This window comes from Tinamus guttatus, unplaced genomic scaffold (assembly GCF_059628265.1).
Source record: "Tinamus guttatus ecotype Peru unplaced genomic scaffold, ASM5962826v1 Tinamus_guttatus_pri_ptg000509l, whole genome shotgun sequence".
In the NCBI taxonomy this organism is placed as follows: Eukaryota; Metazoa; Chordata; class Aves; order Tinamiformes; family Tinamidae; genus Tinamus; species Tinamus guttatus.
This window is the reverse complement of record NW_028289043.1, coordinates 2,519,691-2,546,159: the sequence shown is the minus strand read 5'-3', so window position 1 is coordinate 2,546,159 and position 26,469 is coordinate 2,519,691. Positions and strand designations below refer to the sequence as shown.

General features: G+C 40.4%; 3 protein-coding genes across 4 annotated transcripts; 2 read left to right on the top strand and 1 right to left on the bottom strand.

The window, feature by feature from the left end:
* Positions 1-404: 404 nt before the first annotated feature.
* Positions 405-15,332, top strand: FAM133B (family with sequence similarity 133 member B). 2 transcript variants are annotated; one of them, XM_088533538.1, is made up of 11 exons: positions 405-546; positions 4,326-4,423; positions 5,160-5,238; positions 7,084-7,158; positions 7,310-7,342; positions 7,749-7,817; positions 8,969-9,064; positions 10,107-10,154; positions 11,590-11,685; positions 12,441-12,488; positions 14,050-15,332. In XM_088533538.1, exons 1-11 carry the CDS (start codon positions 523-525, stop codon positions 14,134-14,136), a joined length of 753 nt encoding a protein of 250 aa, XP_088389664.1. In that variant the 5' UTR covers positions 405-522; the 3' UTR covers positions 14,137-15,332. The 2 variants fall into 2 exon arrangements, with proteins under 2 accessions (XP_088389664.1, XP_088389663.1); XM_088533537.1 differs by lacking the exons at positions 10,107-10,154; positions 14,050-15,332 and having other exon boundaries at positions 12,441-12,563.
* A 1,232-nt stretch (positions 15,333-16,564) lies between these two features.
* CLXN (calaxin) lies at positions 16,565-22,913 on the top strand. Its single transcript, XM_088533564.1, has 6 exons — positions 16,565-16,653; positions 16,802-16,960; positions 18,766-18,870; positions 20,381-20,532; positions 21,341-21,445; positions 22,722-22,913. Exons 1-6 carry the CDS (start codon positions 16,596-16,598, stop codon positions 22,770-22,772), a joined length of 630 nt encoding a protein of 209 aa, XP_088389690.1. The 5' UTR covers positions 16,565-16,595; the 3' UTR covers positions 22,773-22,913.
* A 173-nt stretch (positions 22,914-23,086) lies between these two features.
* Positions 23,087-26,312, bottom strand: RBM48 (RNA binding motif protein 48). The gene is made up of 5 exons (XM_088533580.1): positions 26,201-26,312; positions 25,859-26,049; positions 25,589-25,734; positions 24,143-24,666; positions 23,087-23,212 (listed from the first exon to the last, which is right to left on the bottom strand). The coding sequence occupies exons 1-5, from the start codon at positions 26,309-26,311 to the stop codon at positions 23,126-23,128; spliced, it is 1,059 nt and encodes a 352-aa protein (XP_088389706.1). The 5' UTR covers position 26,312; the 3' UTR covers positions 23,087-23,125.
* Positions 26,313-26,469: the final 157 nt, after the last annotated feature.

Sequence of the window (26,469 nt, the reverse complement as noted above, 5' to 3'; positions counted from 1 at the left end):
TTTACCGAATCCCGAACCAGGCGCGCTTGCCGTTTCCCAACACGAGGTCTTCCCAGAAAAACAAACCAACACCGCAGGCCCTCCCGTACCCGCCCGCTAGCCCAAAGCGGCGGGAAACGGCAAAGCGGCCCCCTCCGGCGCGGCGGCCGTTGGAGCGGCGCTTTCCCGCCCTCCGCGCGGCCCCGCGCGACGCTGCGCCGCAGGCACCGCCATGTCCGCGCCACGAAGCCCGTCACGAAACCGCCCCTTTCCGCGCTCCTCTGTGCCCTCGCTCTCCTCACTGCGCCACCCCGCCGTGGCGGCCGCCCCTCGCTCCCACGACGGGGGCGGCGGAGCGCTCAGGGCCGCTCCCCGCCGCCGCGCGGGGCTCGGCCGGGGGACGCGGCCCCGGCAGGCGGCGCTGCGCGGCCGCCGCCATCGCGGCTCGGACGCGCTCGCTGGCTGCGGGGGGCCGCGCCGGGCCTGGCCGCCTGCAGCTCGTGCTGCCCGGCGGCGCGGAGGGCCCCGCGCTGCGCCGGCGCCATGGGGAAGCGCGATAACCGCGTGGTGAGTGGCGCGGAGACGGGGGCCAGGCCGGCAGCGCCGGGAGGGCCGCGGGCGGGCGGCGGGGGAGCCCCGGAGAGCTGCGGGCGCCGCCTCGGTTCGGGCAGCCGCCCTGCTGCTGCGGCCCGCCCGGGCCTGGTGTCCGGGCCGCGGGCGGAGAGCGGGCGGCCGAGCAGCCCCTGGGCGGCAGCCGGGGCCGCCGCGGCCCCGCGGGGAGCAGCAGGGAGTCCCCGCGGCCGGAGCCTGCGCGGGGCCCGACAACAAAGGCGGGAGGCGGCGGCCGAGCCCCGGGCTGGGGCGGCCGGGCCGGTGCCCTGCGGAGGGGCCTGCGGGAGCCCCCGGGCGGGCCCGGGGCCACGGGCCGGGCCTGTAGTTGCCCCGTAGGATCCGCAGCCGCCGTGGCTGATACCCGCCCTGCGGCTGCTCAGGTGGCCGAGGCACCAGCCTGCTCCCTGCTGAGAAATGAACTACAAAATATATGTATTTCCACTAGTAGTTAATGCATTTCTTTAAGTAACCCTTAAATGCTTACACGTGAAACAGCCTTGCTGGTATTTTTACTTGAACTTTCCTCCTTTCTCCTTCTTGACTCCTACCAGTTAACCATTCATCTCATATTTGTGTTTTATATAAAAGTATAATAATGTACCAATTACTAATGAGTGAAAAGTAAATCGTAGATTTTTATTTTCCCCCCCCCTCTTTGTCTGTTTCTAGTATAGTCTGGAATGTTTTAAGGAGCTGTCTTTGCTTACTTTGGAGGAGTACTGTATGACACACATGATGGAAATATGCATGATACAAGTGTGTAACAAATTGCCTTTACTTTAATGAGGCACCAAAGTAATGAAGTTGGGGAGGGAAGGGAGAGGGTGTTGGACTGCAGAGCCTGGCCTGTGCTTAAAATGTTACTGCCCCGTTGTAGTGTTTGGATGTGTGTTTGGGTGACTCTTTACTTATTTTTATGTATGTTTTTTTATACTGCAGCAGGGAATGCCCTTAATCATGCTAATAACCGTTTATTTTGCCAGATGAGGCTTTCTGTGCCATAATGGCTGCTAATACAGACAGATTATACTCCTTTACTCTTCTTACATGACTGTACAACTTCCCACCTAATAACTCCTCCTCATGTCCCTTTTTGAAGGCACCATCATATGACTGCCTGGAGATTGAAATTAAACTTGTTTTTTTCACATCTTCAGGAGTCTTGCGAGGCAGTAACAGGTTGTCTTGCTTGCTCATAGATCCCTAGTTGGCTGAAGGCATCTTGTGCTTCTCATGACTATGAAAGATATAAAACAAATGTATTTTAATAACTATTTGAGCAAACTACCAAAGAAAGAGACCAAACGTTTAGACAAGCACTTTCTTTGTTGATAGTGCAATTCTGTGCTCTTTCTGGCTGGTGAAATGTAGTTTGGCAAAGTCATGTAAATACTTCCAAAAAATATTTATCAGTAAAATTGCTGTTCTTTAACAAACCTGTTTGAAATTTTAAGAACGTGTTTTAAGCCAAACACTTCTCAAACACAAAGTAAAGAATAATTTAGTCATTGTGTGCTTGCTGCCAGAAGAGAAAGTGTGCTGCTGGCTAGGAGTAGCTCACCTGGGGGCCCTTTGAGGAGGTAAGAAGAAGGAAAATATATCTAATACATTAAAATTATTCAATGTAAAGAGTACTCAAATACTGATTCCCTGCATTTCTAAAAGAACTCCTTTCCTATTCAGAATAAGTTTAATTCACACAACAATATAATTTTGTACTCCATAAAATAAGAAATCTCATTTGCAATTTTATATTATTTTTAAAAATGCTAAATGTGACTACAGGTCCGTAAGTAGGTGCTACTCAAGTGCATAATACCTGGCTACAGAAGAAAGTGCCAAGCTGAGATTAAACTAGTTCAAATTGAGAGACTTTAGTAGATACCGGCCCATGTGATGTAACCTTGGTGCGTGCCTTAGGAAAAAAAAAAAAAAGCCCCAAAACGCAGCCCTTAGAGTTGCGAAGAATTGAGTCAAAAAGTAGTCCACTTGCTTCAGCCTGGAGCTAATGGCCTGTGAGACAGGTTTGGTGTGAGGAGCGTTTCCTTCGCGCCTGCCGAAGGCTGTGTCGTCTCTAGGATCCTTCCCTGTCTGTTACTGCAGGATTTGTGAACATTTGTGAACATGCAGGAATGTGAAAGAGGCAGGAAGGAAAAAAAATCGTTGAGTGATTAAGGTAGTTGAATGTTGCCCTGGACAAGGAGACCTGGATCTTCTCTTTGTCTCTTCCAGAGTTCCTGTGATTTGAGGCAAGTTTTTCAAAATTTTCAAATTTAGTGACAAATGGTCACTAACTGTGTATTTTGGTGCTTTCTGCACTTTATGGGCTGGTAAAAAGAAAAAGTAGTGCCAGACATGTAAAAGTGACACATACAATTGAATCTTTACTTTGAAATTACGATGTTTCCAATGTTAAGAACTATTTACAAAATCATTTGTCCTCAATAAAAGCTGGTGGATATTTTCACAGTTTTATTTTTTGTTTCTCATCACTAAACTGCAGGCAGTAAAAAGAGTTTATCGTATGTCCTGCAAAAGTAAATGATGAAGTATTGGGATGCAGTAGTGCTAAAAGCCCCTGGGAAAATTAACCGGACAAGTCATCAGAGAAGGGCTTGAATAATACACAATAAGTAGGAGTGATGAGAAACCAAACTCAAGAAAGCTGTTTCTCACGACGTAGGCACTAATTCCATCTTGGTCACAGATGGAGCCAGGGTCTAAGGAAGGTTGTTGGATTATATAATGAATTGCTGGTGAAATGTATCCCGGGAACATTTCTCATCAAGTCATCTTAATTTTGTCGCTTCTGGGATGTGAACCTGTCTCTTCAATTTTCTTAGCCCATTTTTCTAATACTTACAGCAGCTTACAGGATGATAACTTTACTTACCTCTGCCTAAGATAAGAACATATGTCCCTTTTGCTTGAACACAGTATAATTGGCATATCAGGAAATCAGTGTGAGAAAAAATGTACAAACTTTTTCTAGAATAGATTTTTTTCATTAATTGCTGCTCTAGATTATGGATTTTATTTTTTAAATTTTATTTGTACAAGATACATATTTTAAAGTGAGTATGAAGGCAAAGGACAAGCTTGTAATATGGAATGCTTCATAAAATTTGGCTAATAATACTATTACTTTGATCTGTTAGATTATCTTTATTATTCAAAATACTTTTTCCATCAGGGCTTGGGCAAAGGGGTTTCTCATATGTTATCATATGAGAGCACTTATTCGTTCTAGTGTTAAAGCAAGAAACGTGTGAGATATAATTAACGTATTCAGAGTTTGTTCATTCTACTGTCTCTGATTTTCAGCAGAGCTTTAAAAGCCTAAATATAGGCTATCCCGAAGAGTAAGAGAGCTAAAATTAAATCTTATTCCATATCCCAAGAAAGGATATTTCAGCAATCATAATACTGCATTCAGTTTGCAAAAGTGTTTCTCAGTGGGGGGAAATTTTTATAAAAATGTGGATGAGTTTTTGTAGATTAGTTCTTTTTGACAATCTGTGGCTCCAAATTGAAGGTGTTTTCCCAAGTCTTTCTGACAAACTGAATCAGTTTGGTTTAGATAAATAACTTATATTTTTAGAAGCAAGTCAGAAATTCTTTTCAGTGTGTGAGAAAGGCTGTGCGAAGAAGGAAAGGTTTGTGTTTGTTTAGTGTAACCAGTTAGCTGATGGCTTTTGTTTGTGTTCTTTTATTTGCTTGTTTTTCATATTCAGGCTTATATGAATCCTATAGCTATGGCCAGAGCACGAGGTCCTGCCCAGAATTCAGGACCAACGATTCAAGACTACTTGAACAGGCCAAGACCAACGTGGTAAGTGGCAATATTTGTCTGCCTTTCTGACCTTTTGAATAAAAGCTTTGTTCTTTCTCACTAAGATGACACAGTTGCTTCCTCCCCAGAACACACAGTAATACATATTTAAAGATTCATTGTCTCTGACCAAGATGTTCTTTTCAAAATCTGTGTTCAGTCTTGTTTTTTAAAAATAATATTATTGCATTTTGAAAGACATATCTCATTTGTCTTTAGATAGTTGGCAACAGTTCTTCCGAGGAGGAGTTGTTGGTCCTTCTCTCTCTTTCATGAATTTTTATACTTAAAGAAAGCAGATGTATTCTTTTTTTTGCAGCAGTTATCTCAAGGAAAGCAATATGCCGGTATATTTTTAGAGTGAAGCTCACCCTACCCATTTGTCTCTTAACAAACATCACTGCAGTTATTTTCAACAACTTACTTTATATTTGCTCTATTTTATCTTCTTTAATGGAAAACCAGAGCACAATTTACCTAACTGTAAAGTTAGCTTTAGTTCTTAGTTCTTGCAGAAAGATTTATCTGTAGTGCTTAGGTTTTTACGGTTCGGTTTCTATACACATAACATCTAAGTGGCTTTCATTGTTCTTTCTAATAGAATCTCATCTAAAGCTGGACTTCAGGAAAAAAAACGTAGAAAAGCCTAGATTTGTATCTGAAGTGAATCAGAGAAGTATTTTTAATTGTGAAAATAAAAGTAATCCTGGTATATCATCCTTTTTTATATATATAGGGAAGAAGTAAAAGAACAACTAGAAAAGAAGAAGAAAGGATCCAGGGCTTTGGCTGAGTTTGAAGAAAAGATGAATGAGGTTTGTAATATGATTAATATCACTCTAATATTCTGTCCTTCCTATGTGATATATTGCTTTTCTTCCATTTTTGCTAACAACACTAAGTACCCATAATACTGCACTTAAGCTTTTAATGAATTAATATTTTGTTGTCTTTATATCAGATATTAAGATTACCCCTTAAGAGTGGAGAGTTGTTCTCAGTTCAGAGAGACACTTTATATATTTTGAAAAACGCAACTGAATAAAATTTGAACTTTTCATAAATAGAAATGTATGCATGTGCATAGTTATATTAATATAAGTAAATAAAACTAAGTCATTTTCCAGTATGATAAACCCTGGTCTCTTTTTCTAATCCCTACTTTCTTAAGATTACAGTCGAAAGCAGGGCATTACTGGGAGTTGAGTTCTTTGGCAGGGAATGTACAAATACGACCAAAGTAAAAGAAATACAAAGAAGGGTCTTGCATGTCCAAAGAGGAGTAAAAAGCCCTTTTCCCACTACTCTTCCAAGCTGGCTATGTTCTGTGCTGGTTCCTACTATAAATTGAGCCATTCAGTATATGTGTTCAGTACCTACTGGAGATCTGCATGATACAATAAAGTTTAATTTGTAACTTTTGTCATATGCATAGGAAGAAATCGGCGTAGAACAAATTTAGCAGTGCTGGTTTCCTTGGTGGGGTTTGATGTCTTGGAATAAGCTCTAAGCAATGGTCCTCATCATGGTATGAGAGTTTCTGGTTGAGCTCAGTTATGCTCCTTCCATGTTACTGAGAGGACGTGGTACATCTGCTCCTGTGACACCTTTTTGCCCAAGAAGCAACACAAGTATTTGCACAGTGATGGGATGCTGTTCTGGGAGAATCAGCTTCCTTTCAAAATACCACATTAGCACAGAGTGTTCCCACCTGGAGGAGCGTGTTGCTGGAGAGCCCTGAGCCAGCTCCAGGTAGCTGGATGCCAAGGTGTCCCAGCCCGCTGCAGGACCCGCAGGTGTCCCCTGGGGCAGGGGCAGCGGGCTCGCTCCTCTGCCGTGTGCCCTGGGGCACTGCACAGGGGTGATCCTTTCCCTTCAGCACAACGTGTGATTGTCAGTGCTCTGCCAGTACCTGCTAGTTGTGAGGAAAGGGAGAGTGAGAATGCTAAAAATAAGAAAATGGAGAACACAACATCTCAGAGGAGGTGGCACGCACAGGTTGAAACAGCTTTCAGTATGGAGGGGTCGGAAATGTTTCAGAGCCCCTGAAAGTGGGATGTTAAGTAGATCTAGAGAGTTTCTGATGGGCTTTTAACAGAAAGAACAGGAGGAGTCTGTTATCTGTGTGGTGTGCTTGGCCTAATGGAAACAAGAGCCTTTCTATGAAGGGACACACAATAACTTAATACTCTAATAGTTATTGACACTTGACAGAAGCACCCATGCATCAATTAAGAGTCAGGAGAAATAGTGTTTCCATTTTGCTTCAGGTGACTTTAAGACAAAGTACCAATTTTTGTGGCAGTGCCCTCACTTTGCTAAAGAGCTCTATTGGAAAATCATGATGCAAGCAGCAAACATACCATTAAGGATGGCCTTCAAATCCAAGGTAAATGGCCATCTATGAAATCCAAATAACCAGAGCATTTAAGATGCAAGCTAATATGATAAGTTCTATAAAATGAAATGTATCATAACCTTGGTTTACTAACATATGTGGTTTATTTCTACAAGTTTTATGAAAAATGTATCGCTTTAGGTATAAGACAACATTTCAGAAAGTTTCTCACAATAAAACTTGCCATAACGACAATGCCATTGTTTTGCTTTTTTGCTGTTGTTTTGTTTTTGTTTTGTTACTTTTGTTTGTTTGTTTTCAGAATTGGAGGAAGGAACTAGAAAAACATAGGGAGAAATTACTGGGTGGAAGTGAGAGCTCCTCCAAAAAGAAAGAAGTAAGTAATTTTCAACTTAGTACAGTTTATGTTGAACTGGATTTATCATCTATACTACCAATGCAGAATGTCATAAAAGCATTTTAAAAGTCAGTTTTGTAGAATATAAACCGAAATGATGCCAAAATAACTTTTTTTTTTTCTTTTTAAGAAAAAGAAAAAGGAAAAGAAGAAATCTAGTAGGGTGAGCAAAATTTTCAGTTTTCTGAACTTTTTCTGTTTTGGGGTTGTTCCTTTTTGTCATTCAAAGTCTCTTTGAAAGAGAGTGTAACTCTAATCTTGAATTTATATGATAAAATTATTGTTTTTGTTTTTTTAATTTGAGAGAGGTGGCTAACATTCTGTACAAGAATAATGTTACGTATGTTTAAATAAGGGAAAATAGCAATAAATGCTATTATATGAAAAATATTAGTAACTCACATTTTACAGTTTCATTTAAGAAAGCCTCTGCAAGATCAGCTTCTTGGAAGTTCAAATCATAATACTTTGAAGAGATTTTAAAGGGATGTGTGTGGGTGGTCTTCTGACTATTTGCTAGACAAAATGCTGCATCTCACAAGCTTCACTTTTTGTTGTGTTTGGTCAAGTTGTCTTCATCTTCTTCTTCTTCATCAAGCTCTGATTCTTCCAGCAGTGCATCTGATTCAGAAGACGAGGTAAGAACTAACCTATAAGAACCTGACATGTTTTGCATTTGCAGTGAAATTACACAATTGTAATGTTCTCAGCAAGCTAAGCTGAGGTATTTTCTGTTCATTCTTTACTATTACAAAGTTCCTTTCTCGCTCTAGGAAAAAATACAATAGATTTGTTTCAAATATAGAAAGAGCGATAAAAGGCAAATAAACATTTTAACTAATATATCAAAGTCACTAAAATTAAGCAAATATTGACCACAATTTTACATACTATGGACAGTAGGAACAGTAGGAAAAGGTAGGCTTGCAAGGATGGAACTTTAATTCACTTTGGAGTGAAAGTAACCACTCATGGCTGTACTTGTTGGCTGGTAGATCTGATTATACGAGATGTCTGGGCCCTCTCTTCAGTTATTTAAATGCACGGTTAATCCCCCCGCCCCAGGCCTTCTCCAGGCTAAACAGTCCCAGCTTTCAAATAATGAGACTTTCAGTCTCTCTTCTCTACAAAATGGCAGTATATGTGATATATCAGACAGCAAATGGATAGGAGTGCAGAATTCATTTGAATGTCAAAGAACATTTAATAGAAAAATCATATTAAACAGTAGCTCCTTTTTTTAGTGAGACATAAATAACACGTTTTAGCAATATCTTTTATAATATTTTGTGAGGTCCTGGTTTACATAAAAATACTTAGTTTTGATGCAGTTGGAATTTTAAAATTTGTGACTATAAATCCACACACAAATATATTAATATCTCTATGTATATATGTCCAGGAATTTCTAATTATGTCTGGCTGGCCCTTAGGTTGGATCCATTTTTGTTTCAACCCTGAATTGTAGGTTGTGTTCATGGGTTTGTTTGTTTGTTTTGTTTTTTAACAGAATCCCCCATCTAGGCGTGTTAATGCACAAGTAGCACTTTTTAGCGGGAATCTTTGTTGCAGATAATAAGAATCTATAGCATACATCTGTAATAGACTTTAGAGAAGCTGTTTTTTTCACCGCTTTTTTGTTCTTTTGTTTGTTGTTTGTTTTAAGCAGGAAAGTTATGAGTAGTCTCCAAAACAATCAATTATGCTATGCTTTATTCCTCAGCATGATAACCCATAGGAAATTAATCTTTGTGTGTGATTTTTTTTCCCCTAAAATATTTGTGTATAGGATAAAAAGCAAGGGAAGAAAAGAAAGAAAAAGAAGTATCGCTCTTCACGGAAGTCTTCTGCAAGCTCGACTTCTGAGCCCGAGTCGGACAGCAAGGTAAACGTGCAGTGTGAAACTCTTGGGACATGTCTTTTGGTCTGTGATATAAAAACACAAACATTTACGACTTCTGCAAGCGAATGTTTTCTATCTCCAAAATTTAAAGCCATACATTCTTGCTATAGTTGAATTATACATGTAACTTCCAGATGCTGTCAGGCAACTACCTCTATTTGTCATGATGGCTTGCAGAATTAATTTGATCTTTAGAAGATAAGGTTATTATTCTAACAATCTCTGCTATTTTCTGAATTCAGGCATATGCAGTTTTTGTGCTGCTCAAACATTTAACACATTGAATTAACACATTATCACTTCTAAAAATGAAAATACTCTGTGAACATCTTATGAATATGCTATTTTATTGAAAATGAACATACTGCAGGGTATCAGTGATACTTCCTTGCTAAGTAACTGGAAAGAGATGTTGCATGTTGGAGCAAATATTAAGCCATGTTCATTACTTTCTTTAGGTAAGCAAAAAGAAACTCTCAGTTTAGGTAATGAAAAGTAGAAAAGGTAGCTGAGGCAATCTGTCCTTTTATTTTTACTCTTTTTTTTGTTACAGTGGATATTAGTTATGCTTCTTGCCTAAGCATTAATAATACAGTGAGTTGTTAAGATTCCAAGTGTATGCTTAATTCATTTTTCACTGAAGTACCTATACCAGTGTGGTATGATTTATAATGAATCTCTCTTTGCTGCCCCTATTCATTTGTGATAATGAGAGTTTGAGCACTTGATTACAGCAGTGATAGCTGGTTTTGTTTTGAGAGGCTACATGTTCTACCCACAGCAGCTGTTAACCTGGTTCCACAGAGACCTTCGCATACTGCTGGTTCAGGACATCAGCAGTTGCCCCCCAGTTATGTGGTTTCTCTCCAGATTATGTGGTTGCGCCTGCTAACTGCAAGGTAAAAGGAGCAACTTTGAAGAATGATCTTTAGTATAGGAGAGAACGTGTTGGGTCAAATTGTCTTTGGAATTTCTACTCTTTGTTGAAATATTTTTGTCATAATGTACTTTTTCTTTCATTTAGGATGGCATTAAAAAGAAAAAATCAAAGGAGGACCATGAAAAGGAGAAGGTATATCTCCTTTTGAAGTATTTATTTCAGAACTGCTTTTCATATATACATATCTAATGGCGCTTGATTCTCTTTTTCTCTTTTTTTTTAATATTGAATGCCTAAATTTATACATACAGAAACTTACTGTCCAAGATTAGACAATTAGAAGATATTCAGCACCCCACTGTTTGGGCTAGAAATTCAGTTGAGTTCACCTCCCAAGTTAGTGTCTGGTGTTAGTGGAAACTGCAGCATTTTTGTATCACAGTAAAGCATCTGATCTGTAGTAGATCAGTGGCTTTCTAATATTTTGAATTTTAGCTTGAATAGTTACATTGATCTGAAAACAGTAGGTAGCTAGTTTCTTGCTGGGTATGTAGTAGGTAGCTAGTTTCTTGTGTTGTCAGCATTGCCTTTGATGTATCAGTTGTCCATTGAGCAAGGCAGGTGTGTTGATAATCATTTTTCCTTGCTCCGCTTCCAGTTCACCAGCAACTCCTTTAACTTTGGGTAGCTTCTCTTCGAAGAGCTAAGCATCACCCTGAGTGCTTTGACCTTGATTAGCCTGTGATGCCGTCAGGCCTCTTCTGAAGGCAAAAGGGTCTTGGGGGACTTGAGGTCATCTTCTATCTGAGGATGGCTGACTGTCAAACTGTCATTTTCTTATTTTCTGAGTACTTCAGGGAGAAGACTGTAGTACCTATAATAGACTAGATAGGAGAGTTGAGATGTGTGATCACACCTTGCAGAAAGGTGTTCAGCAAGAAATTCCTCTTCTCAGTTTCTGACCTTAGAAATTGGATGGAAGAAAGTAGCTTCAGTTTTGGAATCGCACCTGCCTCCTGCCCCTTGCCTGGTCCAGAGCAAAGGTGGCCTGAAAAGGAGGAAAGGTAAAAAGTCGTTTCTGAGCATAATCTCATATAGAAGCTACATTTTAATATTAATGAAACGGTTGCCCTTTAATTATACTGAGATTATGTAGAAAATGCTGAAGGTACAACTGTCAGGGACAGCTCACTCATTTGGACACAAATATAGAGGGAGCTTTTTTAATTTCATTAGCAAAGCAAGAGTCTGAAGCTGCAAAGTCTGTAAATGCCTGAGATCTTTTTTATTCAGTAGTACTTAAAAATCATGCAACACCTTATTTTCCAATATTCACACCTTCACAATGTTTTTATTTAAAATAAAACTCTATTGGAGCATTCTTTCTCTGATGTACAAAAAATTGTAGTATCTTTGTAAGGAAAAAAGCAATACACAGAAAAATGACTATTCACACATTTTAACAGTTATTTGGGTAATTTGGTGGTGATGATGAGTAATCAGTTTAACATCTGCAATAAAGTGTTTCATAACTTAGAATTACTATTTCCATCTAGCTTGTGAAACAAGTTTTATAAAATCTCAAAGTCTGAACTTTTCTAACAAATATAGTACTTATTTTATTTAGGATGGCAAAAATCATCACAGGAAGAGGAAGAAAGCTGATCGTGGTGATGGACCTTTATCATCAGAATCCTTATCCGAATCAGATCAAATAGAGCAGGTCAGTGTGAAACCTCAATTTCAGATATTATAGTGCTATTAGCATCTGAGTGAACAAAACTATCTTAGGTTAATCCATTGGTGGAACTAGTTTTGACTTCAACCATTAACTTTTGAGATTGCAGCAAATTCAGGAGTGTTCATGTTTTTCTCTTTAAAAACTTGTAGTAACAATTGCTCAGTACAATTCTTAACACCCACAAGTTACTCTGAATTATATTTTTTACTCGAAACTTTTCAACTATTTAGAGGTATTTTAGAACTCAAATGACATCATGCCAACTGCTTGATGGGGTGCACTTCACAAGATTTCTACTTGATGTTTGTGCATAGACAGGGTTGTTAAACTTACTGGCCTCCTTTTTCATTTGATTTTTAAAAATGGCCGTATTAATCTTATTCTCACCCTTGTTTGGCTACTTCGAAGACTTTTATTCCTGTAGGATTACAAAATGTCAGACAATGCTAGGCTATTCTTTATGAATTTTTAATTCATGATTAGCATAGTAAGTTTACATGTCTCTGCTGATTTCTTCCTTTGCTTTTTGCTAAAAGCAGAGTACAATCACAAATTGCATGTTTATAGAGTAATGCTTATTGTAGAAAATAACACAGATAACTTTATGTGTTAATTCTGTTTCTTCATACATAATTGTTCAGAGTGTTTTACCTCTTTTGTGCCATCACTCATTTATGCACAGCAAAAGTTTGAACCCTTTTCAAACCTGCTAGCCCATTAAATCTTACTTTTCTTAGGTACAAGCGAAAAAGAAGAAAAACAATGAGGAAAAAGAGAAAGCAACAGCAAGTATCCTTCCTATTGTTACTGTAGTTTTAGGATATAAATATAGTACAGCTTGTTAATTTCTACTTCCACATTTTTCAATTATACAAATGTCTTGTGGCAAAAGTGTGACTACTATAGTGTGAATTCATAATTTCTCCATTTATTTCCTGAGCTTCGTTTTTCAGTTGTGTAATTAGAAGAAGAATTTGCCCCTATTTTACCTAAATGGATATGTATGAGATGGGCTTTATATAAGTTCAACATTTATTGCCTGAAGTCAAGTATATTTTACTCTGTATCAACTAAACACACCTAGTAAATTCAATGTAATATCTGGTGGGGTAGGTCTGTGTTTTCCCTACAGACTGCAGTGCTGTTCTGTGTCAGAGCATTGTGTATAATCCTCCCTTTTTAAGCCCCCTGCATGAGAGCATGAAAAGAGCCTTAGGCCTCAATCTCTGCAGTGCCTGTCCTAGTGTAATAATAAACAAAAAGCTTTTAGCAACTTGTTACTTGTACTTTGCTGATTTGCTGCTGATAAAAGCGAGATGGAGGTTCAGCAGTGATTTTGCGGAGCCCCGGACTCATCACATTTACCTGAGCTTCTTTGGGTGAGGAGGAGAGTCATTCTGAGATCTGAGTTGCCCACTGGCAGAGATGTCTGAATGTTTCCCTCTCCGATGGCTATCAGAGAGCACCCAGCAGCACCGTTTGTAACTCGGACACCTTAGTTGTCCAATTAGGCTACTGCAAAGAGAAAGTTTACAATAGTCACCCAGCAAAAAGAAGCATAGTAATATCAGTGATATTCCATATTTAATATATTTGGAACTTAAGTGTTTGTGTTTTTCATAATCATGTAAGTTGTTTGCCATAATTTCTAGTGGCTTTCTAAAGAACTGCATGTGTGTATAATATATACAAAACAAATATTTTTTATACCTAGATTGGTTTTTTTTTTTGCATTACATAACACCTATTCAAGAATTCAAATTGAAAATCTGCTTGCCAGAATGCTGGGTTGTATCTCTTGGCTTCTATAGCACAGTGTTCAGAGTGGTAACTTCAGGACCGAATCCAAACAGCCTCACTCAAGTGTATTTGTATATACAATTGAGATGATGTTGTTTCATTTTAAATAGGCATAAGTGCTCGCAGTTCTAGCCAAGTGCACTTGAGCTGTTTAATTTTGCCCCGTAAATACAAGCACTTATTTTTTAATCTGTAAACATTCCAATCAATTCCCATATATATAAGATACCTTTGCTTATCAAAACACTTTCTTGTCTCAGAAATCTATAAAATACTGAAATAATGTAAAAGATTAATAAAGAAAATAGTTACAATGATGAGAGGCATGAAATAGCCAGACCACGATGGAGAAAGTTGAAAGCTGTTTATGATATTACAAAGTACTGGATGAAATATGGACTGTCTGATATTAGTATAACTCAATAGGCTTTCACAGAAGTCTCTTTTGAAATGGCATTGTATGAAAATTCTTTCAATGCTGTCATTTTTCATTAGATGAATGTAGCAGTCTGGTACAATAACTTCTGTTTTAACTTCTTTTTTTAGGACAAAACAAAGAAGAGAAAGAAGCATAAGAAACATGGTAAAAAGAAGAAGAAGAAGATTGCTGGTTCTAATTCAGATTCAGAGTAATATTGAAAAAAACAAGACTATCAACAAAAGTGCAATGACTAAAGGAAACTTAAACTGTGAAATGATGGCAAACTTTACCAAACTGCATGAGTTTTCCTGTGTTTTAGAAATATTCCTAATATTTCAGAAGCCAGCCAGGTGCAACTGTGCTGGGAAAGACCATTGTTGTTGCCTGCTGCTTAATATATGGGGTACAACTTTTATAAAATTCCAGTTAACAATGTTAGATGTTTGAAACAATATGAGATGGTAGTCCAACTAAGATGTAAAATATTGGAAAAATAAGAGTCAACTTTTTAGATACTAAAAGTAGTGTTTTAAAAAGCATATTAGTGATAGTCTTAATTTGTAAATCAGGACAAATAAAATCCCACATTCATCTTTCAGGTTAAGATAGTACATAAACTTTTACAAGCTGATGCCTGCTTTTGGCATTTACAAAATGAGAACTTAATGATGACATTTAAAATGCTATCTTTGTAGAAATGTTGAGCATCTGCCCCATTACCATCTTTATGCTTGTGGGAAAGGGAATGCTACCATTTTGGCTAACTGAATAGGGTGCCTTTGCCTTTGATCCTTGCAAATCTCTGCTATTTTTAATCCATGCGGCATCTCTGATTCTAGGGAGGTCACAACTATTGCTAGCAGGCTTTTTCTGAATAAGCAGTTCCGAGCCTCTAAGCATGTGCTTCTGCATTAAGCAAAAGCAATGACATTTTGCAGCATAACTGACGTTCAAAAACTAAAAACTTTACCTCTGCTTCTTTGAAACAGATCTCTGCTACTAAATACACGTTTCGTTTAATGTAATTTTGGTTTAATTGAACACTTCTGGCAAACACTGGTTGCTTTATTTCTTTGCTTTATTTTTAGAATTGTTTTGCATGTTTTGTACCATTTTTAAATTAACAAAATACAGCTAATCATTTGTTGTAACCAGTTTTATGAATTATGTTCCACATGCAGAGTTTCACATATGTATTTAGTTATTCTTAAAGTTAAGTTCATTGCTGTGTTTAAATGCACACTTGCTGAAGATATTTAGCATGTAAAAAGCGGGATTTTGATATCTAACAGCTTCATATTGAAGCTGATTTTACTCTAAGCAAGTTCAGTGGCAGACCTGTTACGTGATGTGTCTTGTTATATAAAAATACTGCCAGAATCTCATTAAAGATACTGTTTAAACAGTTTGTATTTATATTTTTGTACTTGAGAGCTACAGTATGTTTACCTAAACCATAAAAGTATTTTACTTTAAGCTCCTTCAGAAATAATAAAAAAAGCTTTTAAATTAGTTTATAAATTAAAAGCGCACATACAAAAGGACCAGCAACCGTTGGATTTTAGATTTTACCTGAAATTCTCATTATGTCTTCCATTTGAAGTACTGATTGCTAGGGCTCCTGTGTTACCCATTAACCACGGCTCTGCTATTCAGAGTGCTAAACTGCAGGTTGTACTAATGATCCACTTCTGTTTCATTGCACAGGTGCTAACTCCTAACTCATGTCTGTTGCATACAGATGTTTCAAATAGGTTATCACCAAGAATTCAAGACCACAATTAACTAACTGTTTATTTAGTTTGAAAACCATAGCTAAAAACTGGGTGAAAAAAATATTTTTGCCATTCTACAGTGAAGCTGAATTTACAAGTAAGTTCTTAGAAAAATACAAACACTGACTTGCAGCATTGACTTTCTGTCCCTCTATTTTGATCAAATATTTTATACAGTTTAGCTTGATGTTACTGATTTCGGAGATTGTTGCGTCACTGAGGTTAAAATAAAGGCAAAATGTGGCAAATGGTAGAGGTTTGATTTGGCAGGTTGCTTTTTCCTAAATTGCAGTGTTTTGTTAAAAGCAACTAGCGAAGAAACATGTGATAAATGTTCTACTCTGTGTGATAACTTCTTTCACTTCTGCACGACTACTGGCACTAGAAGGAAATACAAATGGAAATGAGTGCCCCAGTCTTCAAACACATCATAAGGTATGTAATGTTAACTGTGTAAATATAGCTGTTTGTTCCTGTCTGTTGGTGTCATTTGGCCGGCCAAATCCTGTTATGACGCTCTGAAGTGGTGTACCTGCTTAAGAGATGTACAGGCTCTGTCAGTTCACAGCAAAATTCTCTAACATTGCCAGTGAAATACTTCATTTTCAATACATGAACAAACGCAGTGCGAGCCCTCTGGCTCTCTTTTATTTGAAGGGAGGGTAAAGCCTGATGAAAGCATTTCAGGTTTCCGTGTTCGTGTGCACTCGGTCGCGGCTCGGCTGGTTTTTCACGCGAGTTCCGGGCACAGCGCGGATTAAACCGTGAGCGGGAGGTGCCCGGGTGCCGCTCAGTACCACGGCGAGGGGGCGCCGGCGCTGCCCATTGGCCCGCGCCGCCCCACGTGGCCGGTCGCCATGGAAGCGGCGCGCGCGGCGGGCGGAGGGGCCGCCGCCATGAGCCGCAAGCGGCTGCAGCAGCTGACGGAGTCGCTGCTCCGCTCCGCCAGGCACTGTGAGCCGGGAACGGGCCGGGAGTGGGGCTGGGATCGGGCTTGTGCGGCTTCAGAAGCCCCTAATGTCGGTCGTGGCCGGGCTCTGGTGCCGTAACGTGCCTCTCCCAACTGCAGATGTGACATCTTGCTTGTGTTTTGACTGGGCAGTTAATAGAAAGGAGGTGGAGCGTCTCATCAAGCTCTTCAACACGTTGGCGACCGAGTCCAGGGATCGATTTGCTGCTGCAGCTGGCTTGGATCGTAACATGTTCCGAAACATCCTGCATTGCACCTTCGGAATGATGGATGACATGATTATGGACAGAGGTGAGGGTTGTAGGTTTAAAGGTTTGTGAGGCACAACAGCTTTCCAACAGTCATCTTTAAACACTTCTTGCAGAGACTTGCCAGATCATCTGATGCTGGCTCCTTTGTTTTTGGTCTTTTTATTTGATCTTTACTTTTCTTCTGCAACAACACTGCATCCTTATCAATGACAGGATGACCCGAGAGAACAGGACAGAGGTTGCATGTGGGCAGTTGCTACATTAGCTCTAGGTTATTGCCCAGTTTAAAGTGTGATTTTAGTTGGTGAATGAATGGAGTGCACAGTTTGCAGGCAGTATCCAAATGGCCCACAGAGGGGTGAAAATTGGTGTGTTGTTGACCAGAGGGAAAATGGGAAGCTTTGGGAGCCAGCAGAGCTCCCTCTTGTCCCAGAAGCTTTGGGAGCAAGCTGTGGTGAAGCAGTGAGCTCTCATCCATGTCCATTCAGCAAAGGAGGAGTTAGGCATGGGTTCTGCTCACTAAAAAGTGCCTTTATTTACACGTAATATCTCGTTGTGTGTGTCAGGTAGCTCACACTCCTGCAGGAGGGGGAAATGCAGGAGAGGCAGCTGTAGTGCCCCGTGTGGCTGCTTTCATCCCAGCCATCCTTGGCAGAGTGACAAAAGAGGGCAGCATGGGGTCACTTGCCTTTTTTCCCCTGGTGATTCCACAGGGAGCTCTGGTCATTGCTGCCAGTCCATAGCTGGGTCCCACACTTGCAGTCCCAGAAACGTGGTCTGTTCCGAGCTTCTGGAGCAGCCCTGCAGGTTCTGCTCAGACCTTGGAGCTAGGTGAGAAGAATGGGCCACCATTACCACTTTGGAGTGTATAGTCTTCCAAGCTACATAAAATGCACACGTTTGCAAGTGCCGTGGAAGAATCACAAAACACCCTCTGATGTAAAAGCTCCTCTCCAGTGGAGGCTGTTGCAAGGAATGAGCCTGCCAGCTCTTTCAGTCTCATGCCAGGAAGTGTCTGGCTTTCTCCTTTCTTCTAACAGGGGATGTATTTAAACAAGAATGCCATTTTATGCACCAAGGCAAGTATCTCTTAGAAAACATGTTACAAGGACTCATCCCTAAAGATTACCATGATGCTTACGTACAAAGGGGGCTGTTTTGTGATTGCAAAGGGGCAAACCTGTTATTTTCAGTTCTGAAATGTCTGGCTCCTGTGTGCACAGTATTTCAGCTTTCTGTGTACAGATGTTCCTGTAGCCAGCTTACCAATTAACATTCTAGAATGTTCATTAGTAATTGATGTTACCTGGTGCTTCCATGTGTTATACCTTGGATTTGAGTTACTATTTTACAGGCTGTGCTGATACTGAATTTGCAAGGTTACATTTTTACTACAGAAAAGAGGGAGAAAAAATGGATTTTGGTATGAGTAAGAAGGTCGTTTATCTTGGTTTATTTCAAATAAACTTTGTGCATTGCTTGCAGGATTATTTTTCTCCAAGATTTTCTAAGACAAAGTGTAGTAATTAAAATCTTCTGTTATATGCGAATATTCCATAATGTAGGTTATTTGGTTTATGTCAGTGTGAAGGCAGCGTGCTGTAGTTGTGTACGTCAGAAAAGCAGCAGATCCAAGTGGCTTATCCCAGTAGGACTATGGAGTGCCAGAGTGGAAGGTCAATAGACTGAGGGGTGGGTTTCCCTTCTTAGTTGTGATTTAATCATACTTTGAAGCAAAGAAAGAGCTTTAGACAAAGAAGTGCTCATATTTTTGCTGATTTCAAGAAAAGACTGCTTTGTGTTCCTTATTGCATCGATTAAATTCTTACCCGATATGTTTCTCAGTGTTTCGTGCCTTTGATAAAGACAACGATAGCTGCATCAGCGTGGTGGAGTGGGTGGAAGGCTTGTCAGTTTTTCTCCGGGGGACGTTAGAAGAAAAGATTAAATGTAAGGCTTCTCTGCATACCAGTATTTAGAAGTAGATCATTGAATCTATTGCTATTACACTGCACTTCACTTTAATAATTATTTATTCTTCACTTATAAGGTATGTGGTAATTCGTGAGTTTTCCTCTGTAGGTTGCAGTGTCACAGAGCTGAGTTCTGAAATGGCTCCTCTGAGATAAATGTGTGCAAACTGCTGTTAGCATAGTTGCCACCTTAATTCATCACTGACAAAGCAAATTTGTCTTTTGCACTGAAGTTTCTTCTACAGTGTATAGTTTTGATAAAATGTATCTTTCCATATTCATGTACAAGTTAGAAATAAGTGGATGTAACTCAAAACTGGTGTTGGGTTAATAATCCAATCTCCTCAAGGCAAGCAAGACCCACATCACCATTCAGTCACTGGCAAGCTGAGCACACAGCAGCAGTTGCAGCACTTGCTCAGCTTGGAAGCACACTGAAAATAGTGCATCTGTTAGCAAGGCGATCATGAAAACATCCAGAGTAACAGAAAGATGGAAGACAAGGATTGCAAGAAGTCCAGACTTTTAAAAAATTAGATATGATGAAAAAGAGGAATTAGAGCATTGTTTCCTGTCTCCCTAATGCACTATGTAAATGTATCATAAAGCATTGCATGGGAAGGAAGCTTGGGATATCACAGCACTAGGAGGTTTTCTTTGGGATGTAACTCAGCACATCAGCATAACCACAAGCAATAAACTATGAAGTGCGTGCGTTACGCAGGATGTACATCTGCAGAAATAAGCAGATGTAAGTGTTCAGGAATACCGGTGTGCAATGCAATAGAAATGCTGTCTGAGATGAGTGTTAAAAATGTATGCAGGTACAGATTCTTTCAGTGTGGCTTTTGGTAGGAGAAAACCTCTGTGTTCTGAAAACTAACTTTTGTTTTCTTTTTTTTTTTTTTTTAAATCTTATGTAGTCCTCAGTTTGTTTTCCCAGAGAGGAAGAAACAAATAGAAAAAAAAGAGAAATTACCAACATGTTCAAGCATTATGTTGCAGAGATTTTCCCTTTGCATTAAAGGATACTTCACATGTCCTTTCTGAGCCAGGACAGCTCATTCTTCTTTTTCACTTTACTTTTCTAATCCAGTTTCTGAACTTCCTGGACACATTTTGTAGGTTCAGAGTCCTTACACCATGAACGCTTTATGCCATCCTTGGGAAGTCAGGCTTCTAAAGTAGAACCACTGTTTATCTGAATAATTACCCCTAAAGAAGCTAAGTCACTGTATTTTCTGTAAACTGAAGATTGTGTAGTATATTACATATCTAAACAGAAATAGATATTAACTCTGAAGGATAAATAGGAGATAATTGCCTGTAACAAACTATGATATATATTTTAAATATAAATCTTGCATATATGGCGAATGTGACTAAAACCTGGTATAAAGCACAATTTATATTTTCTAACAGCTTAAATGGTGAATGAAATTCACCATCGTTTGCATGAAATTTTAATTGAGTTATCTTTTGAAAAGACTGCTTTGAAGTTTATGATCTGAATGGTGATGGATACATTTCACGAGATGAAATGTTTCATATGCTGAAAAATAGCCTGCTCAAACAGCCATCAGAAGAAGATCCTGATGAGGGAATTAAAGACTTAGTGGACATAACACTGAAGAAAATGGTAAGTAACTTTCCATTCTGATACTTTTTCAAGTATCTGTTAATTGAACCTTAGAGCAATAAATAAACCAGTTAACTTCTTTACAGTAGGATTCTGAGGCACAGAGCTGGGTAAGTACTTCAGATAAACAAACTTTCCAAGGAACACAGAAATGTATTCCATATCTAATGAGTCCCAGTCATGTGTCCTGACACAAAACTCTACTTAATTATGTCAGTGTATTACAAACTTTTATGTAAACCTTAAGGCACGTATGTGCATACACACACGTATGCCCTGTCAGAGCAAAAGCAGACACTTCCAAAAAATAATCTGTATTCATTCCAGTGTTATGGGGCATTTCCAGTGACTTTATCATCAAGTGAACTTTTGAAGTATTTTATAATTGAAAGTATTTTTGTGGTTTATGTATTCTTCAAGTTTTATTCCTATGAAACTTGTCTCAACACTAAAATTATCTGGGACCGTGTTTCACCACAGAGTCAAGAAACATCTTTTCTCCTCCTACTACATTGCTCAAAGGTCTCTATTCAAATCAGTTCTCCAATCCCTGATCTTTTTATTTAACCCCCCCTTTCTCATTTCCCAAGCCCATTCCTTTTGCATACCCAAGCTGACCCGCAGTTCTTGCCCCTTCGTTCTTCACAGGATGAGCCCACTGTCTCATACACAAGCAAGGTATCACTTAGCAATTTGCTGATGTTTGCTAACCAGGAATAGAATCCATGTAACTTCGTCGTTGTTTGTTTAATAAATACAGCTACTTCAAGTAACCATCCTTTGCAAAATTGTCTTCCCCCTTTTGTAGGACTATGATCATGATGGCAAGCTTTCTTTTCTGGACTTTGAAAAAGCTGTAAGAGATGAAAACCTTCTCTTAGAAGCCTTTGGACCCTGTTTGCCAGACATAAAGGTAGATTACCTTTGAGTTAAAAAGAATGTGCAAATAGCTTCTCTGACACTGTTAAGGGGACACAGGTATTTTGGTATTATGTGTCATTACATGCAGCCCCCTGACTGCAACTGTTAAATTGCTCCACCTCTGAGATATATGCATATGCTGAGTTCATGTCTACCTGTTACAGGCACAAACTCTTCCTTAAACTGTCAAAAACAGCTACCACAGGATATAAAACAACCCTCTGATAAGCCAAATTGTTTCTATGAAAGATGCTAGTTTAGGACATGCTCATTTCCTCAGTATTAAGCCAAACTGGTTAAAAATTAAGTTTTTCTGCTGTATTTAGAGTAACTTTTTACAAATCCACCAACTATGACTCTATTTGAACTGCATTTCAGTTTTAAACACTGTTAAATTGTGCCTTGAGAGATGCAAAAAAATGTATTTTGAAACACATGTGGTGGTTCTCAGTTGTGTCCTGAGAGACTGTTGAAAATCAGAAGTTTACATTTGCTCCAACCCTCCGTGTGCTGCCAGCTCCCCTGCCTGGCAGGCTGGAGGAGAGCAAGAAAGTCTGGGAGCCCTGACTTGCAGCCTCTATTGGTCACCTGCAGAGCAGGCATTGACAAAATGCGACACTTCTCTTAGCAGACTGGCAAGACCTTCAGCTGTTTGGGAAATCCCAAGTTAAATACTTTTTTGATGTTGTTTCCTTTCCTCTCCAATTGAAAATCTTTTAAGTTTTCCGATCAAAATTAATATTCTGGAATAGATACAGAGAAATGACTTACCTTGGTAATAAGGTTGGTAAATCATAGCACTCATTCAGCTTGTATACTGCTTCCACACTGCGTGCCCTCTATTGCAACAACCTGCACAACTGTTGCCTGTTTCCTGGGTCTCTAATTTCATTGTTCATTGGGTTCAGCGTCACATATCTTTCCAACCCCAAATGTAACAAACAGATTTCCTTACGAAAAAAAACCCAGCCATGCCTACAACTGAACAGCAAGAATATTCCCACTCTTGACATGTAAATTAAAGCACACATATTACATAAACTTGTGGTTCAAATCTTAGTAATTTGTTAAGTTTTCTTACTGGAAAGTAGTGTCTTTGACTATTTTGACTGATCTTTCAGCAGTGGCACCACTCATTTAATCATACTGGAATTAAGATACTCCTCATGTTTAAGGATTCTATTTGCTTATGACTTTCAGTTTATCAGCATTTTCTGACTAACTTAACCCCCTTAGTTACTGGGCTTTGTTTTTTGTTTTGTTAACAGAGCAGTATGGCATTCGAAAAGAAAACTTTTCAGGAAACTCATGACCTGTAGCTCCAAGTGCTGGAATACCGTTTTAAGAATTCTTTTTCTTCATGATTCTTCCTGATGCAATAAAAGCAGGAATAACTCCAAACTTTCTGAACTTTAATACTCCTTTACTGTAAAAGCTTCTGAATAAATAGAGGTTGCTTAACATTATATACAGTTCTTTTGTGATAAGCTCTAGCTATGTAAGCAGTAGTACTGTAGCTCCTCACTCCAGGAGAAAAAAATAAATACAAATTTAACAGGAAAGTGTTGTGAAATACAATACAAAATCTTATTTTTAACATTCCAAAACATTATGTATATACATATATAACTATTCTTTAAAGAAGATTATAGAAAGATGCTGCCAGCAGTATCTATATTCTTCTTCTTTGCTTTACAAGTGGCTTGGCTGTGCTATCCTGGAGCTTTTCCACAGATGTCCCTGAAACAGAATCTGCCACCTAGATCACAGAGAGAAAAAAAAATCTACTTTTAGTAAACTGCAACTATCCCTTCTTTATGTTACGTTTGGGTCACCAATCTCATATTTGGGTTGGGGAGGAATGAACCATTGCAGCTATGTTAGTATTGAGATTTAGTGTAAAAAAGGGGGGAGAGGTGCAAAAAACTCCAACAAAACAAACCAACCCCTGAAAACAGCATTAAACACGAGATAAAGGAGGTGAAACCCTCAGAAAGCACAAGTCTGTTAGCAATACCATTTTCTGTTTTAGCCCCACAAACTGAATTCAGAGACTCGATGATGGACTATTATTATCTGATGGACAGATGGTCATGGATAGTTTCCAAAGTGAAGTTTAGCATAAAGTCAGTTTGACCAAAGGTTTTCCACATTCACATCAGTCGAGTTAATTCTAGTCAAGAAGACTCTTCTTAATATCTTACTATAAACACAAGTTTGACTTGCAAATGGGTTCACTACTATCCTCCACAAAAGACTTTATACCATGAAATTTCTCAGCACAGTAGGTGTACTTCTCTAAGGCCATAACTCTGACTTGTTTTTCAATCAAATCCAAGATACAAAGACCACGCTAGAATCAGTAGGGCTACCTGCAGGATTATCATGCTTCCCCCTCTGAAAAAAAAGTGTTATTTACTAAGGACCATTTAGCACTACCCTGATACCTTCAAAGCTAAAGCACTAATATTTGTACTTTTGGAAACTGGGAATGATGTAAGAGGTATGGAGTAAAATGGCTAGTTAGCATTCAGCATGATGAGTTAAATAGGCAAAGCACTGCCTTTTAAGTTCTAAGTGAGCTGGTAATACTGGATGAAGTTATCTTAGGACCGTTGTTTTTACAGACAAAAAGCACAGAATGCAGATGTTTGACAGTGAAAAATACCGCAAGTTTCAGAATCCATACCTGCTTCAGCTTATTTCGAATTAAGGCAGCTGAAGTATTCAATGAATCATCATCCATATCCACCTTGGGAACTGCCGGTAGCTGCGGACCAATGGGGACTTCCGTGCTGTCCACGTATGTTCCCAGGAGTGCAGATCTGTTACCTTCCTCTCTCCTCCTCTTACGCTCCTGCAGGCGAGTTGTACGAGGCAGAAACCTGTCAATTCCGTTGTCCATGGGAGCTGTTCGGTCCTGCACTGAAGGAATGGGTGGAAAACGTCCTGCTTGAACGTTCCGAGTTTGACCAAAGCAGCCAGAAGTTTCAGCACAGTTACTGGCGTTCCGGGGAAGCACAAACTGGCTCTGATTATGACTCCCAGAAGGATATCCGTTGTTTTGCGGGACCAACTGAGAATCTGGAAAGCAAGGAGCTGGCTCCCAGTTACCAGCTCCAGGGAATTCCGATGGAGTCTGCCGGCCATCGTACTCGGAGTTTGCTGAGATGATCCTCTTAGGTCCCTCTGCTCTTTTTGCAAGAAAGTGATCTTGAAAAAGAAGAAAATGCAGCTTGTCTATTTGTGTCATTACTAGTTTTACCATATAAGAAAAACACCTTAATGCACAGCAATTTTAGAAGCAACACCAACGATTCCCAGTTACCTTTCAGTGATTCTTTTTTCCCCTACATTTCAAACTGAAGTTTTCCAACCTAGACTCTACTTGTTTATGAGGAAAGCCTGAGCAGCAACATTTCAGCAGTTTTGAAAAGAAGGTGGGAGTAGTTCCAATTTTTACCTCCAGTTATGATTTCAAGAGACACAGCCCATATTTTGAAACATAAGAAATCCAATATTCTGATCCTAAAAATAGTGATTTTAACACCCTTTAACTATGGTCAGCTACAATTATATTGCAGTATAAAAGCACCAGAAGCCTGTTCTCTGCAGTTTGCATGCATCTTAACTTGCCCTGCTTAAGTGCTGCCTGGGAACTCTCAGCGTTGCAGCCCCTCTGCCTGTGCTGCAAACCCAGCCCACTTTCAGCTTCCCTCAGCGCCAAATGCAGAGGCTGGAGAAGTTTTTTTGTTAAAAGTTTATGGTGTGGTCACCTTAAAATACTTTTTTTTTCCTTTTTGGTCTGCTTGCATAAGTTGGAACAAGGATGAAAAGACGACCTCAAATTTTCCTGGCCAGTGTTGGGAATTTGTGATAACACATGGAGCAGGGAATGGAAAGGGAATTAAACAATGCCGTATGCATTGCTTCTTGTGCATTCTTATTTTTGTATCAATCAAAGACTAAAAAATGCATCAGAAATATAGAGCCCTCTAAATACTGAAAGACGCCTCTGTTCTGCTGCTGGCACATTGAAAATACCTTTTTAGAACAGCTGAACAGAAAGTATTTGCTTTTATTGATGGCACTTCTAGCCCACCCACCACAGATCCATAGGAAATTGGCTACAAACCTCTTTGGTTTGTTGCTTTTGCTATATACTTCCTTCTATCCTGCAGCTTCTCCCGAGTTTCTTGGACTGTTTCAAACTCTGGAGCGTAGCACACATGGAGCAAACTACCAAAGAAGCTCCGTTCATCCATTTTCTTCTTGGCCACCCTGAAAGAAATTAAATTGCATCAGCAAAAGCCAGGCTGTCTCTTGAAATCTGCAGAACTGTAACAGATTGCAAATGATTACGTTGTAAAGGGTAGCGAAAGGCCGACGTTGCCCTGCACAGTACCTTGCACAATGCAGCTTCTGGAGTTTTATGAGGTAAACTTCAGTGAACGGCTCCGCCGGGTATTCGTCTAGAGCGTGATACTCCTCGACGGCACCGTAGAGCGCGAACTGCTCCACCAGCTCCCTCATGACGCCCAGCGCGGGGACGCCCTGCACCAGCAGGTAGCGCGACTCCAGGTTGATGGTGTACACCTGCAAGGGAACAGCGCGGCCCGTCAGCGCCGCCGGAGGCCCCGCGCCCTGCGCGGCCCCGGCCCCGCCGCCGCCCGCACCTTCACGGCGCGGGGCCGCCGGCCCTCGCGGTACTTGGCGCGCGAGGCGCAGGCCCCGCCGCCGCCCGCACCTTCACGGCGCGGGGCCGCCGGCCCTCGCGGTACTTGGCGCGCGAGGCGCAGGCCCCGCGCGGCGCGTGGTGCCCGCACGGCGCCCCCGGCGCCCCCGGCGCCGCCGCCATGGCCCGCGCCGCCCCGCGCCGCGCGCAGGCAGCGCCAGCCGCTGCCCGAGCGCACCGCCCGCCGCCTTCCGGCGGGCCGCGCCCCGCGCCAGGCAGAACGAGCCGAGGCGCTCGATGGAGCGGCCAATGGGGAGGCGGGGCGGGGAGCCCGCCGCGCG

Coding starts and splice junctions, on each gene's coding strand:
- RBM48 (XM_088533580.1), bottom strand. CDS start 26,311: ATGGCGGCGGCGCCGGGGGCGCCGGGGGCGCCGTGCGGGCACCACGCG. Junction 26,050..26,200: donor GGCGGCCCCGCGCCGTGAAG/GTGCGGGCGGCG, acceptor GTTCCCTTGCAG/GTGTACACCATCAACCTGGA. Junction 24,667..25,588: donor AAAAGCAACAAACCAAAGAG/GTTTGTAGCCAA, acceptor TTCTTTTTCAAG/ATCACTTTCTTGCAAAAAGA.
- FAM133B (XM_088533538.1), top strand. CDS start 523: ATGGGGAAGCGCGATAACCGCGTG. Junction 9,065..10,106: donor AGCCCGAGTCGGACAGCAAG/GTAAACGTGCAG, acceptor TCTTTCATTTAG/GATGGCATTAAAAAGAAAAA. Junction 11,686..12,440: donor AATCAGATCAAATAGAGCAG/GTCAGTGTGAAA, acceptor TACTTTTCTTAG/GTACAAGCGAAAAAGAAGAA.
- CLXN (XM_088533564.1), top strand. CDS start 16,596: ATGAGCCGCAAGCGGCTGCAGCAGCTGACGGAGTCGCTGCTCCGCTCC. Junction 16,961..18,765: donor TGACATGATTATGGACAGAG/GTGAGGGTTGTA, acceptor TATGTTTCTCAG/TGTTTCGTGCCTTTGATAAA. Junction 21,446..22,721: donor CCTGTTTGCCAGACATAAAG/GTAGATTACCTT, acceptor TTTTGTTAACAG/AGCAGTATGGCATTCGAAAA.